The following is a 14,094-nucleotide window of genomic DNA, read 5'->3' as shown; positions in this document are numbered from 1 at the left end:
TCCTCCAGAAGCCGGGACCTTGGTTTGAGGTTAAGATGGTTTTTGTTTAGGAGTGGCTTTACAGGAAATTTACAAGAAATGCAACGGTCGTTGCACGTATCCTGAATGTGTCCCAGCGCTCCTCCGGTCCACGACTTCAGAACCTTCCCCAAAACTCTTAAATTGACTTTGCTCTGCATCCTCTCGTGGCTCTTCTCATCCCCGTTACTTGTGATCGTTATTCCACAACTTTCCAAAAACTTTAGCCAGATGCAGATCTCATAAAAGCCCGTTTCTATAGGTCTTCTGTAGCTTACCTTTCTTTGTGGAGGGCGTCTATCAAGTCAGCAGTCTGTTCAGCCAGGTAAAATATTAAAGTCCCCTAGCCCATACAAGACTTTGAAATTCAAAGCAGTGTAAGATATTCAGCTAATCCGGGATCTGAACAGTTTTTGCAACAACTTCTTTTGTTAACCTAGTATAATCCTGCTCCTAAAAAAATAATCTGATCAAATGGAAGAAATTTGGGCACGCATTCAGCCAATTGCCACACAAATGCAAATAAATCTGGCAACATTCATACTTGCCTTTCAACTCCTTCAGCTTAGAAATAAAAAGTCAATTAAGGTTTAAAGTCGTTTTTATTATAAGTCGGCCCAACATTTAACAATGTCATCTAAATAAAATTTACAATTCATTAACCCCAACAGGGTTGGTAATATTTATGGCACAAACTTCACATTTCTGAATGAAAAGTTCATTCGCTCAGTGGCGTTCAAAAGCTTTTGGTTGATGTTCGCGGTTCTCGTCTTCAGAAGCTCAACAGCTGCTTGGTAGCAGATCAGGAATCTGCAAATCGTAACAAAGTCCCCGAAGTTGTAGGTATGCTGACAAGAGACGAGGGGTGAGTTGTTAGAAAAATCAAGTCCAACTCAAATTCTCTCCAAAAGGAATCTCAATCGGTTCAATAAGTCGTATAAAAACAGACTAAATATTACCTTTCTACCAATTCTGCCCCGATAATGTCATGAACATGATATTTCATGGGAAACTTGACTTGTGAGGGCGTGCGTCGCTCCTCCAACTCGGCTCGTAACACTTCGTTGTATTTGGCCTTCTTCACCATGCCGAGCACCGCTTTACGGCCTGAAAGGAGAGAAAAAAAAAGGTGCCGGACGGTGTGAAACTCTTACATGTAGCCCAAATCTTGCAGAAAGGAGCTTTATTAATCATCACGGAAAGACCAACCTTGAATAAAATACTTTGTGAACTTGCCAGAGTTGGGGATGGAAAGCCACCAGCTGCCGGCGTCCCTCACAGTCAGGACCCCCGACTTCACCAGCTGCCTTGGTGGTGAGAAAATACAGAATGTGCTGATCGCTGACAACTGAAGCCAAGATTTCCTTTTTTCAATCAACACAGTACGTCACGGGCTAAGTTTTTTTCTTTTTTTTTTTTCATACGTTATCTCCGGGTCTGTGAAGAGAAACTCTCTCAGCATCTTGTCTTTGCTGAAGCTCAGGTCGGTGCAGGAGGACACCACTTTCTCCAGGAACTTCTCAACGGTGGTTCGTGTCGCTCGCCCCTCTTCGCCAGCCAGCACCTTGGCCTTGTAGTCCGCCGCAAAAACCAGACCGAACGCCTCCGAGTCGAAGCCGAGCTGGAAGGTCAGCAGCTCCCCACTCTCCTGGAGTTTATTCTGCTCAGCAAGAAGCACGGCAGTCAGGACTCCAACCAAACATGGAAAACAATTCACATCTTCTCACGTTTTGTCTACAAACTATTGTACTTTATGCGACTGGCCAAGACACTACCTTCCTTAATTGTAAGGTGGAAGGTAAATGATGGCATCTGAAAAGTGCGGCATGCATTTTGTATTCTGCCAGCTTTTCGTCCACTATTGCCCTGCGCTTAGCTTCACCCATCTTCCCATCAACTCTGACCACCTTCCTGATGAAGAAAAGCATCTCCACAGCCTGATGCTTCCAGCACAGAGGCAAAGTTGTGTCTGTCGCTGACAATCAGCGTTACTCTTACACTAATTATAACTATTGTATTTCAAACAGACTAAAACTGATCCTGTCGGACGATGTTCCACATTTTTTATGTAGTATGTTGGTAGGTTTGCACCATACTCCATCACTTTTTGGATGCTGGACTGAACAACGGTCGGTGAGACGTCCCAATTTTTTCTTGTTTTAAAACCCAACCCTACGGAAGAGGATTAGGGCCATACACAATATAAAAGTCTATTCAATTCTGACTTTTTTCTCAGACTTCTGAGAAAAAAATTCAGAATTCTGACTTTAATCACAGAATTCTGACTTTTTTTTTTCTGAATTCCTACTTTTTCCCCCCCAGAATTCTGACTTTAATCTCAACATTCTGGGAAAAAAAGTCACAATTGTGAATTTATTCCTTCTCTTTTTTTTTTTTTTTTTTTTTAAAAAGGCCCTAATCCTCTTCCGTAAAACCCTGCTATTTAACATCTTTATCCCCGTCATTTGTTCTCTAACAAACCTTTTGAGGTCTCCACAAAACAGCTGAATTCCGGTTACCATTAAATTACTATATTTACTAATCATGCAACATCTGGAAATGTTCCAAAAAGGTAAAAAGAAACCAAAAAAACTTTACTTTTTTCCAAAGTTTGAAGACATTTCGCTTCCTATCCAGAAAGCTTTCTCAATTCAACTCAATTCTTCGGAAAAAAGTCCAGTTGTGTTTTTTTGTTTTGTTTTTTTTACTTTTTTGGAATGACCATGACCTGGATGACTGAGGATCTTCACCAGCATCTGACAATGTTCCTCTTTTTTTGTTTGCTGGTGAGGATTCTCAGTCGTCCAGGTCATGGTCATTCCAAAAAAAAAAAAAAAAAAAAAAGTATATAACAAAACAAAAACAACTGGACTTGTTTTCCGAAGTTTGAAGACGTTTCGCTTCCTATCCAGGAAGCTTTCTTTTTTCTGTTACACGTTTTGAAAACTTGATTTCCTTCCTACTTCCCATTTGGAGACTACTTGTAGATGTGTTTGTCTCTCCATACAACCCCAATAAGACAAACTGGAGCATGTGGGCGAATTATGGTGGAAAAAAAAAATTAGAAGTCAAAGAGCTGGCTTACCACTTCCTTATCCACCAAGGTCTTGTCATTGTGGATGCTGTAGAGCTGGTGCTTCAGTACAATCGGAGGCAAGGTGTCGTTGAAGAGCTTCCTGGGAAACAGTGTCATGAGGAACTCCAGGGTGGATTTCACGTCAACGCGTCCTTTTAAACGGAAACATACATTTAGGCTCAGTGGATTTGCAAAAACGGCTAAACAGGAAAACTCACCGTCCCCGTCGTCAACAGCCCCAAACTTTTCTGTGCCATTTCTCCTTTTCTTCACTTTGAAAACGTCGGAGATCAGAGCCCGTTTTCTGTTCATACCTGGGACAGAAGTCACAATGAGACACTGGCTTTCACCCAGAAGACTTTAACAGACCCCGGGTGGCGTTTGTATGTCATGTTAAGGTGCGTTCTTACCCCCAGGTAAAACCTACTGGACTGTGTAAGACCCCTGGTTTCTCATGGAGAAAACCGCCGCTTCGAAGCGTGGTTTTGTTCCTCTTAAAGTCCACAGTTAGCCAGGCTAGCAGCGTTAGCGGCACTGATTCAAGAACAAACGGTTTGTGCTAAGCTAGCTAAAGCTACCTTTTAAATTATGCATAAAGTGAACCCAATTTTCTCCCAACCTACTAAGCTAAATCGCATTGTATTTCTTCGTAAACTTTCACTCAAAAAAAATTTAAAGCTTCCCCGTTCTTCATTGTTTTGTTTCGCTCTATATGGGTAAAAAAGGTCGCGCCTGCCACCTAGCGGCCGGATTGGAATAGCAGCCGGAAGTTACGTAACGTTTGTTTGTAGCATCGAATGCTAGCTGGCAGCTCGGCTCATTCATGGATACGTTAACCTTTTGTAATTTTTCGTACTCTGGACCCCTGAGAGATCAGTAAATACATTAATTTTGTGCTCCGTACGTGACAGATGAGCAGTTCTGTGGTGTGCTTTGAATAAAAGGTAGATTTTCATTTATTGATCAGTTATTTTAGTTGCACGCATGCTTCAATGATTAAATGAAATGAAAACTTTTTAAAATAAAATCGCTGGTAGATCTAAAAATATGAATATATGTATACATACAGGTGATACAGTGGAGGTAAACTTTAAATAGCTCACGCTACATTTTTGACACGCATACTACAAAATACATTTATAGAGTATAAATGATCGTACATCTATAATGTGTTGTTTCCACACACATCACAGATGTATGATTACAGCTTTGAAGTTGAGAACAGTACAAAGATAAACGGGGGCATGCAGGCTAATCATTTGTGGGACGGTGAATAAAGGAGTCGTTTCCAAATATCAGGTTATTATAAGTGGGAATAAGCAAATTATGAGGATCTTAGACTTCAACCCTGACCACGAAGTTTACAGCTTCACTTGTAACTCAGACATGCTTGTTTCCAGTTTCTTTGTGCTAGTTTATTTGTGCGATCAATGATTTTTTTTTTTCCTAGCTGATACAGGTTTCTGGTTTTCTTTGAAATCTGATCCACTGATTCTGCCTGTTATTTTATTTTTTAGTTTAGAAAAATCACAAATTTCCCATGTTTGACCTCTCATCTACCAGTCAAATTCAGTCACAAAAGGTGGATTTCAATATCTAACTGATTCATTGTTGCGAATATAATATTACAAGCAGGCCTGTGCAGGTTGGATGTTGTGTTTTGTCACATTTACTCTCCTCTAAAAGACTTTAATGTTTATTTCTGTTCTGATTTTGTATTTTCCCATTTTGTTTACTTTGCATCTGTTTTTTATGTAGTTTCCAGTTGTATGATTTGGGAGAAGTAATTGCTTTGTTGTTTTTGTTTGAAACACATTTGGAAACAAATCTAAAAATATATTTTGAAATGTTTCTTGAGATCAGCGTAATGCGCGGCTCTTGGGTCTCATACATCGAGGCAAGGCAAATTTATTTGTATAGCACATTTCAGTACAGAGACAATGCAAAGTTCTTTACATGAATAAAATACAGGGGAAAAAAACAGAATAAAAGTAAGTAGGAATAAAATGTAGAAACAAAATAGAACATGGAAAAATAGAAACTAAAAGTAAACATTATTATTATTATTATTATTATTATTAAACATCAAGCTCTTTTCTGTGTTCCAAAAAAAAGTTCAAAAGCAAAACAACTGGACTTTTTTCCGAAGTTTGAAGACGTTTCGCTTCCTATCCAGAAAGCTTTCTCAATTCAAAAATGCTCTTTTCTGCGTTAGGAATGGACCGGAACAGATCCCGCAGCCCCGTTACCAGCTCCCACCGCCACTATTCACCAAGCAGACGAGAAGCGGGTAACTGGAGAAAAAACAACTTCGACGGTGAACACTTAGGAGCCGCAAACCACCACCAGTACCAGTCCAGCGCGACTCCAGAGCAAAGCCCACGCAGGTCCCAGACTTTAAGCACGAGGAGGGAAGTGTATGAGAGAGACTTTCCGTTGTACAAGCAGCCTGTGGAAGTGGGCTCGTTCTCCCTGGACTCTCAGCGTAGGTTTTTCAACGACAGCAGGCAGTTGAGATACTACGTGGAACCTGGCAGGAATCCCAACTTCGATCTGAGGGACGGGTACAGGGAACGCTACGTGAGGAGGGACGAGAACGTGAAGGAGAAGCTGGACCACATTCTGCGCTGGATTCTGGCCAACAGGTCCAAGCTGAAATCCAAGCTGGCTGCAAATGCGTCATGGTGAGTTCTTCAGAACAGCACAAGGGACATTAATGAACTGTCGCACCTGGCCAAAAAAACTGACCTACTGTCGCATCCCTGCCTTTTATTTGACACGCCTCTGCTTCTCTCAGCCCTTTAGACTTCGACTTTGTGACCTGGCGGGGCCACCTGACCAAGCTGCTGACCACACCGTATGAGACCAAAGAGGGCTGGCTGCTGGCTGTGACCAGGTTTAAGGGCACGCTCTACATCAGCGAGGTGGAGACGGAAGCGGCTCGCAGGGAACGAGAGAACCGTCCAGAGAGGAACAAGGAGATGATGTACTGGGGATACAAGTTTGAGCAGTACATGTGTGCAGGTAGGCGGCCGTTTGCCTCGTTTTTGTTTAAACCGAGTGTTATTAGCCTCTCCGGTACATCGGCTTAGCTGTTTTATGGTTATGTTGATTTTTTTAGATTTACTGTAAGCTGTCGTTTTCAGGAAAAGGAAAACAGCTGGTATTTAAGAGATGAGAGATGGCTTGATAAATATTGATTACTGTGAGGTGACTGTGGTAGATATGCCTGGTAACAAAAAAAAAAATCTACAAATGGTGTAATATGTTTAAGTAATATTTTTTTTAATTACATCGAGCTACAAAATTAACTCTCTGGGATTTTTTTTTTTTTAGTTTTTTTTGTTATTATTCAATTAATCTTTGCTTTCAAATTTGTACATACAGGGGGTTGAAAAACACTGACGCAAATAAACACAGAAAAAAAAAAGATTACAAAAAAGCAACTTAATTTGGCAACTTAAAGAAAATATCGGGCATAACACGTAGATTCCAGAAAGACTTCTTAGAGTCTTTGAGGTTTACTAGGATTTGCTACATTAAGAAAGTTGGCAATAGGTTGAACAACAGGGACAAAACGGTCAAATTAGTTGGTTACAGTGACTGATACGTTGTCTTTTCTGTTGATGGAAGATTAACGGTGATACACAGGAGGAAAACGCTGCCAACTTTATTAAAACCTCAAAATATTCTAATACAGTGAGAGAGAGAAGAAATTCATAAAAACACAATCGAACAGATTTAGAGCAGAGCGCTTGCGTTCTGTGGAGGCTGCAAGTTCAAACCCCACAGACTTCCCTGTGGGTCCCTGAGCAAGAGATCCTTAACCCCAGATTGCTTCCCGGGCGCTGTGAGCTGCCCACTGCTCTCTAAGAGCGATGGGTTAAATGCAGAAGACATGTTTTGTTGGAATGTACAATTGCAATGACAAATTGAGATTCCTTCAAAAAATTTCAATCAACTTTATTTATAAGGCACATTTAAAACAAGTGCTACACAATTGATCCCCCAAAAACAGACAAAAACATATGAATGACTATAAAACTGTAAAAAATAGGGGGGGGGGGATTATAAAACAGCAATAAATAAACAAAATCCATTGAGAGTAAACGTGTCAACCTGTGTTTTCTTGTTGTTTTAAACTTCTCTATAAGGTTTGTGTGCTCCTGAGTTTTGTGACCGCTACAGAAAAAGCCAGAGCCCCCTAATCTAGATCAGAGTGGATCTTAAAAAAAAAAAAAAAAAAAAACTGCTTCACATAATCTAAGAGCTCTCGTGTTACAAATGGTGTAAAGCAGTTCAGAAATATATTCAGGTATTAAACCATACAAATACTTAAAACCCAAAGGATTCTACTAGAAACATGAGCCACAAACCATCGAAAGAAAAATGCCCTGAATTCCAGCTTTATTCCTTTTTATTTGAATGAAAATCCAGTCCAGTAAATCAATGTGTTTAAATCCACCAAAATCAAAGCATCCTTTTTTCTGCGTTTATCTAAATGGTGTGAAAACATGTGTCTAAGTTAACGATTATGATGGTTTGAGCATTCTTAAAATGAAGTGTGTGGCAATGGATCAGATCAGATCATTTTTGATGTGTAGGTAAAACATGAAATAAATGTCGGTTGTAACGAACAAACCAGGACATGACTTTCATTGTAGCCGTGTCAAACTTTCTGAACTCTTGTGATTTTGTTACTTTGTGGTAGAAGTCGTACACACAGGGGTCCTGCGCAGTCTGGGACTTACTTCTGTCCTTTCTTGCTTCTTGACTTATTCCAAATTTTTTCATATTTAAAGCCATAAATTCATAGTGAAATTTTGCCTCTTATGCTTTGAAATGAATCTAAAGGACCGAGAGTGCGGGAAATTTAGATCGGAAACGGAGAGTTTTCTAGAAAAACGTGTAGGGCCGCTTCAACCACAGACATATATACGTAGACGCGTCATAGGGCGCAGGTTCGCACGTCAACGTCACCGCCATATTGTATGTGGCAGAAAAAAGTTGGGTTCTGTTATTTTGAACGTGGATCAGAGAAGATGCCTCATTCCTGTGCTGCAATAAACACACACACACACACACACACACACACACACATACATACATATATATATATATATATATATATATATATATATATATATTTGTGTGTGTATGTGTTATGAATATAAGGATCAATTTGTTAAATCTAAACATTGTGTTCTTCATTATTTCATAAAACCGTGTCACATGTGAACCTTTAGGAACAGACTTTTTGGGTGAGTATTAAAGAGGTAAAATTAATAATATGAGAAAAAAAAGTCCTAGGTCAATAAAGTAAAAATAAACAAACAAACAAACACAAGATTACAAAAAAAACAACTTAATTTGGCAACTTATCCAAAGTATCGGGCATAACACGTAAATTCCAGAAAGATTTCTTAGAGTCTTTGAGGTTTACTAGGATTTGCTACATTAAGAAAGCTGGCAATAAGTTGAACAACAGGGACAAAACGGTCAAATTAGTTGGTTACAGTGACTGATACGTTGTCTTTTCTGCTGATGGAAGATTAACAGTGATACACGGGAGGAAAGCGCTGACAACTTTATTAAAACCAATGACAAATTAAGATTCCTTCAAAAAATTTCAATCAACTTTATTTATAAGGCACATTTAAAACAAGTGCTACACAACTGATCCCCCAAAAATAGACAAAAACATATGAATGAGTATAAAACTGTAAAAATAGGGGGGGGGGGGGGATTATAAAACAGTAATAAATAAACAAAATCCATTGAGAGTAAACGTGTCAACCTGTGTTTTCTTGTTGTTTTAAACTTCACTATAAGGTTTGTGTGTTCCAGAGTTTTGTGACCGCTATAGAAAAAGTCAGAGCCCCCTAATCTAGATCAGAGTGGATCTTAAAAAAAAAAAAAAAAAAAAAAAAACTGGTTCACATAATCTAAGAGCTCTCATGTTACAAATGGTGTAAAGCAGTTCAGAAATATATTCAGGTATTAAACCATACAAATACTTAAAACCCAAAGGATTCTACTAGAAACATGAGCCACAAACCATCGAAAGAAAAATGCCCTGAATTCCAGCTTTATTCCTTTTTATTTGAATGAAAATCCAGTCCAGTAAATCAATGTGTTTAAATCCACCAAAATCAAAGCATCCTTTTCCAGCGTTATCTTAATGGTGTGAAAACATGTGTCTAAGTTAACGATTATGATGGTTTGAGCATTCTTAAAATGAAGTGTGTGGCAATGGATCAGATCAGCTCATTTTTGATGTGTAGGTAAAACATGAAATAAATGTTGGTTGTAACGAACAAACCAGGACATGACTTTCATTGTGTAGCCGTGTCAAACTTTCTGAACTCTTGTGATTTTGTTACTTTGTGGTAGAAGTCGTACACACAGGGGTCCTGCGCAGTCTGGGACTTACTTCTGTCCTTTCTTGCTTCTTGACTTATTCCAAATTTTTTCATATTTAAAGCCATAAATTCATAGTGAAATTTTGCCTCTTATGCTTTGAAATGAATCTAAAGGACCGAGAGTGCGGGAAATTTAGATCGGAAACGGAGAGTTTTCTAGAAAAACGTGTAGGGCCGCTTCAACCACAGACATATATACGTAGACGCGTCATAGGGCGCAGGTTCGCACGTCAACGTCACCGCCATATTGTATGTGGCAGAAAAAAGTTGGGTTCTGTTATTTTGAACGTGGATCAGAGAAGATGCCTCATTCCTGTGCTGCAATAAACACACACACACACACACACACACACACACACACATACATACATATATATATATATATATATATATATATATATATATATATATATTTGTGTGTGTATGTGTTATGAATATAAGGATCAATTTGTTAAATCTAAACATTGTGTTCTTCATTATTTCATAAAACCGTGTCACATGTGAACCTTTAGGAACAGACTTTTTGGGTGAGTATTAAAGAGGTAAAATTAATAATATGAGAAAAAAAAGTCCTAGGTCAATAAAGTAAAAATAAACAAACAAACAAACACAAGATTACAAAAAAAACAACTTAATTTGGCAACTTATCCAAAGTATCGGGCATAACACGTAAATTCCAGAAAGATTTCTTAGAGTCTTTGAGGTTTACTAGGATTTGCTACATTAAGAAAGCTGGCAATAAGTTGAACAACAGGGACAAAACGGTCAAATTAGTTGGTTACAGTGACTGATACGTTGTCTTTTCTGCTGATGGAAGATTAACAGTGATACACGGGAGGAAAGCGCTGACAACTTTATTAAAACCAATGACAAATTAAGATTCCTTCAAAAAATTTCAATCAACTTTATTTATAAGGCACATTTAAAACAAGTGCTACACAACTGATCCCCCAAAAATAGACAAAAACATATGAATGAGTATAAAACTGTAAAAATAGGGGGGGGGGGGGGGATTATAAAACAGTAATAAATAAACAAAATCCATTGAGAGTAAACGTGTCAACCTGTGTTTTCTTGTTGTTTTAAACTTCACTATAAGGTTTGTGTGTTCCAGAGTTTTGTGACCGCTATAGAAAAAGTCAGAGCCCCCTAATCTAGATCAGAGTGGATCTTAAAAAAAAAAAAAAAAAAAAAAAAACTGGTTCACATAATCTAAGAGCTCTCATGTTACAAATGGTGTAAAGCAGTTCAGAAATATATTCAGGTATTAAACCATACAAATACTTAAAACCCAAAGGATTCTACTAGAAACATGAGCCACAAACCATCGAAAGAAAAATGCCCTGAATTCCAGCTTTATTCCTTTTTATTTGAATGAAAATCCAGTCCAGTAAATCAATGTGTTTAAATCCACCAAAATCAAAGCATCCTTTTCCAGCGTTATCTTAATGGTGTGAAAACATGTGTCTAAGTTAACGATTATGATGGTTTGAGCATTCTTAAAATGAAGTGTGTGGCAATGGATCAGATCAGCTCATTTTTGATGTGTAGGTAAAACATGAAATAAATGTTGGTTGTAACGAACAAACCAGGACATGACTTTCATTGTAGCCGTGTCAAACTTTCTGAACTCTTGTGATTTTGTTACTTTGTGGTAGAAGTCGTACACACAGGGGTCCTGCGCAGTCTGGGACTTACTTCTGTCCTTTCTTGCTTCTTGACTTATTCCAAATTTTTTCATATTTAAAGCCATAAATTCATAGTGAAATTTTGCCTCTTATGCTTTGAAATGAATCTAAAGGACCGAGAGTGCGGGAAATTTAGATCGGAAACGGAGAGTTTTCTAGAAAAACGTGTAGGGCCGCTTCAACCACAGACATATATACGTAGACGCGTCATAGGGCGCAGGTTCGCACGTCAACGTCACCGCCATATTGTATGTGGCAGAAAAAAGTTGGGTTCTGTTATTTTGAACGTGGATCAGAGAAGATGCCTCATTCCTGTGCTGCAATAAACACACACACACACACACACACACACACACACACATACATACATATATATATATATATATATATATATATATATATATATATATATATATATATATATATATATATATATATATATATATATATATATATATATTTGTGTGTGTATGTGTTATGAATATAAGGATCAATTTGTTAAATCTAAACATTGTGTTCTTCATTATTTCATAAAACCGTGTCACATGTGAACCTTTAGGAACAGACTTTTTGGGTGAGTATTAAAGAGGTAAAATTAATAATATGAGAAAAAAAAGTCCTAGGTCAATAAAGTAAAAATAAACAAACAAACAAACACAAAAGTGATAATGTTATGATAAAAACATCATATTATGAGAATTAAGGGGGAACATTTCCAGAATAATCACAGTTTGCAGAATTATTTCACTCCTGGAGTAATAGGGCCAGGTTAGATTATTTTAAATATTTTTATTCTTTAGGAGAATAAATTCAGGAGAATGAAGCTAAAGGGTACGAAAATAAACTTGTAATATTACAAAAAAAATACTACGAATACAAAGTATATTCCGAGATTAAAGTCCCTCTGATACTGTTTAAGTGACTGAGTAACTGCAGATTTGCCACATTTAAGATGGCGGACGCTCTGACGCATCGCAGCATAGGCAGAACCCGCCCAATGACGCGTCTACTCTTATATTATGTCTATGGCTTCAACGGACTCCTCCTTCACCTTTGTCCTGAACTGCAGATAACGCTGACGGTGAGCCCGACCCCGGCGGCGTGGTCAACACCAACGAGGCCTTCTGCACGGTGGTCCAGACCCGGCTAACAGACCACAGACTCCTGTTCTCTGGGGAGGTGGATTGTCGGGACAGAGATCCCGACGCTCCAGCTCCTCCTGCCTGTTACGTGGAGCTGAAGACGTCTGCGGAGATCTGCGCTCCCAAACAGCGCAGCAACTTCCACAGGTCAGGGACGCGTTTATGATCATGTGACCAACGGTCTTCGCGTGACGCGTTTACAACCTTTTTGTTATTCTGGTGTGTGTGTGTATCAGGTTTAAGCTGCTGAAGTGGTGGGCCCAGTCGTTTCTCCCCGGAGTCCCTAAGGTGGTGGCAGGTTTCAGGGATCACGACGGGATCGTCGTCTCTGTGGAGACTTTTCAAATCTCCAAGATTTCACAGCTCATCAAGGTCCAAAACGCTTTAAAACATTTTTTTTCCCCCTTTGAGATTATGACACGAGTTAAATCCAGCAGCAGATTTGAGTACTTACAGACTTGTCTGTTGTTACTTTTTTTCTTCTTTTTTTTACAGAATGAACATAACTGCTGGAAGCCGACGGTGTGCATGAACTTCTGCTGTGATTTTCTGTCTTTTGTGAAACGCGAAGCAACTGCAGACAATCCAAGGTGAGCTTAAATGAAAAGCTACACTTTTCACTGTTTCACCGTTACGAGGCAGAATAACAGAAATGAAAGGTGACGTCCTATCTGAAAATGTATCTAAGATTTTGATGTTTCTTTTGCCTTGTATTGTGTTTCCCTCTGAAACATGCACTGCTGCTATATATTAAAAGTAACACAGTTTTTGGACCAATCAGGAAAAGCTGCCAGGTTGTTGCCTATTGCAAGGGTTCATCATCTGCCAACAATGCTAAACCCAGAGCTAGTCTAAATAAAAGCACAGCCTTGTGTTTCCTCGTGTCCATTAGGTGTTTGTATATTATCCCTCTTATTTTCCAAAGGAGGAAACAGAAAAAAAAATGTGTGTAGTTTATGCTTACGTACTGCGTGCAATTTCAGGCAGTGCTGATCTTTAATCTGTCTTCATTTTAGACAGACATTTTTAAAAGATGAAATTAATTGCTCCTGATTAGGATTTCTTTATTATAAACAACACGACAGTCCGTCCTGGAGGGTTAGGTCTGATGTTTGTGAAATGTTTCCGTTTCAGCGTGGTGTACCTGTTCTCCTGGGAGCCACACAAGGACGTGACCTACTCTGTCCACCGGGACTCCCAATACTCCTTCCTGCCCGACTGGTACATCAAGGAAATGACCAGTTCCCCAGAGTAACACCATCAGCTTTCATGTTAGTAACGTCCGTCCTCACTTTAGGCTCCTCCACAGTCTGGAACACTATTATTTTTCAGATCTGGACATTTTTTTTTAAACTTCCAGTTGTCCCCTCCTCCCTTTTCCACTATCTGAAAGTTGTATTCTCCTAATCAGTCTAATTTTTGCATGTTGCACATATGAAGCCTGACAGTTTGGACTTATGTTTCTCCAAAAAAAAAGAGGAATTTTAGTGAAGGAGACTACTAAGTTCTGATCTAAGAATTTCACAGGAACCCTGAATCCAGAGGATTTCTTTGACAGAATACAAAAGTTCACCAGAGGCCAGCAATCATTGCTTCGTCATCTTCTGGGCAGATTTTTTTATGAAAAAACATTTTTTTGTTTTGTGCATGATGATTTCAAATAAAACAGTCTGTTTCTTAAACCTTTATTGTTCCCTTTTTATTACAATCATTAGAATGAAGGGGGGAGTGAGCGCTCCGGGTTCCCC

General features: G+C 38.8%; 2 protein-coding genes across 4 annotated transcripts; one reads left to right on the top strand and one right to left on the bottom strand.

Annotated features, from left to right (window-relative positions):
• Positions 1–601: 601 nt before the first annotated feature.
• Positions 602–3,769, bottom strand: LOC105930033 (serine/threonine-protein kinase 19). 2 transcript variants are annotated; one of them, XM_021319403.2, is made up of 8 exons: positions 3,594–3,769; positions 3,505–3,555; positions 3,313–3,408; positions 3,104–3,246; positions 1,443–1,678; positions 1,228–1,325; positions 978–1,125; positions 602–866 (listed from the first exon to the last, which is right to left on the bottom strand). In XM_021319403.2, the coding sequence occupies exons 3-8, from the start codon at positions 3,404–3,406 to the stop codon at positions 821–823; spliced, it is 765 nt and encodes a 254-aa protein (XP_021175078.2). In that variant the 5' UTR covers positions 3,407–3,408; positions 3,505–3,555; positions 3,594–3,769; the 3' UTR covers positions 602–820. The 2 variants fall into 2 exon arrangements, with proteins under 2 accessions (XP_021175078.2, XP_012723491.2); XM_012868037.3 differs by lacking the exon at positions 3,594–3,769 and having other exon boundaries at positions 3,522–3,540.
• dxo (decapping exoribonuclease) lies at positions 3,372–14,032 on the top strand. Of its 2 annotated transcripts, none has more exons than XM_021319394.2 (7): positions 3,372–3,492; positions 5,310–5,778; positions 5,892–6,118; positions 12,274–12,493; positions 12,583–12,718; positions 12,842–12,936; positions 13,481–14,032. In XM_021319394.2, the coding sequence occupies exons 2-7, from the start codon at positions 5,312–5,314 to the stop codon at positions 13,599–13,601; spliced, it is 1,266 nt and encodes a 421-aa protein (XP_021175069.2). In that variant the 5' UTR covers positions 3,372–3,492; positions 5,310–5,311; the 3' UTR covers positions 13,602–14,032. The 2 variants fall into 2 exon arrangements, with proteins under 2 accessions (XP_021175069.2, XP_012723435.2); XM_012867981.3 differs by lacking the exon at positions 3,372–3,492 and adding an exon at positions 3,868–4,038.
• Positions 14,033–14,094: the final 62 nt, after the last annotated feature.

This window comes from Fundulus heteroclitus, chromosome 16 (genome assembly GCF_011125445.2).
Source record: "Fundulus heteroclitus isolate FHET01 chromosome 16, MU-UCD_Fhet_4.1, whole genome shotgun sequence".
NCBI lineage: Eukaryota > Metazoa > Chordata > Actinopteri > Cyprinodontiformes > Fundulidae > Fundulus > Fundulus heteroclitus.
Note: the sequence above shows the minus strand (reverse complement) of the source record. Positions and strands in the feature narration are given on the sequence as shown.

Excerpts from the sequence above, each read along its gene's own strand:
- LOC105930033 (XM_021319403.2), bottom strand. The coding sequence starts at position 3,406 with ATGAACAGAAAACGGGCTCTGATCTCCGACGTTTTCAAAGTGAAGAAA. Across the intron at positions 3,247-3,312 it reads GGCTGTTGACGACGGGGACG|GACGCGTTGACGTGAAATCC; the intron begins GTGAGTTTTCCT and ends TCCGTTTAAAAG. Across the intron at positions 1,679-3,103 it reads CCTTGGTGGATAAGGAAGTG|AATAAACTCCAGGAGAGTGG; the intron begins GTAAGCCAGCTC and ends CTTGCTGAGCAG.
- dxo (XM_021319394.2), top strand. The coding sequence starts at position 5,312 with ATGGACCGGAACAGATCCCGCAGCCCCGTTACCAGCTCCCACCGCCAC. Across the intron at positions 6,119-12,273 it reads TGAGCAGTACATGTGTGCAG|ATAACGCTGACGGTGAGCCC; the intron begins GTAGGCGGCCGT and ends CCTGAACTGCAG. Across the intron at positions 12,719-12,841 it reads AGATTTCACAGCTCATCAAG|AATGAACATAACTGCTGGAA; the intron begins GTCCAAAACGCT and ends TTTTTTTTACAG.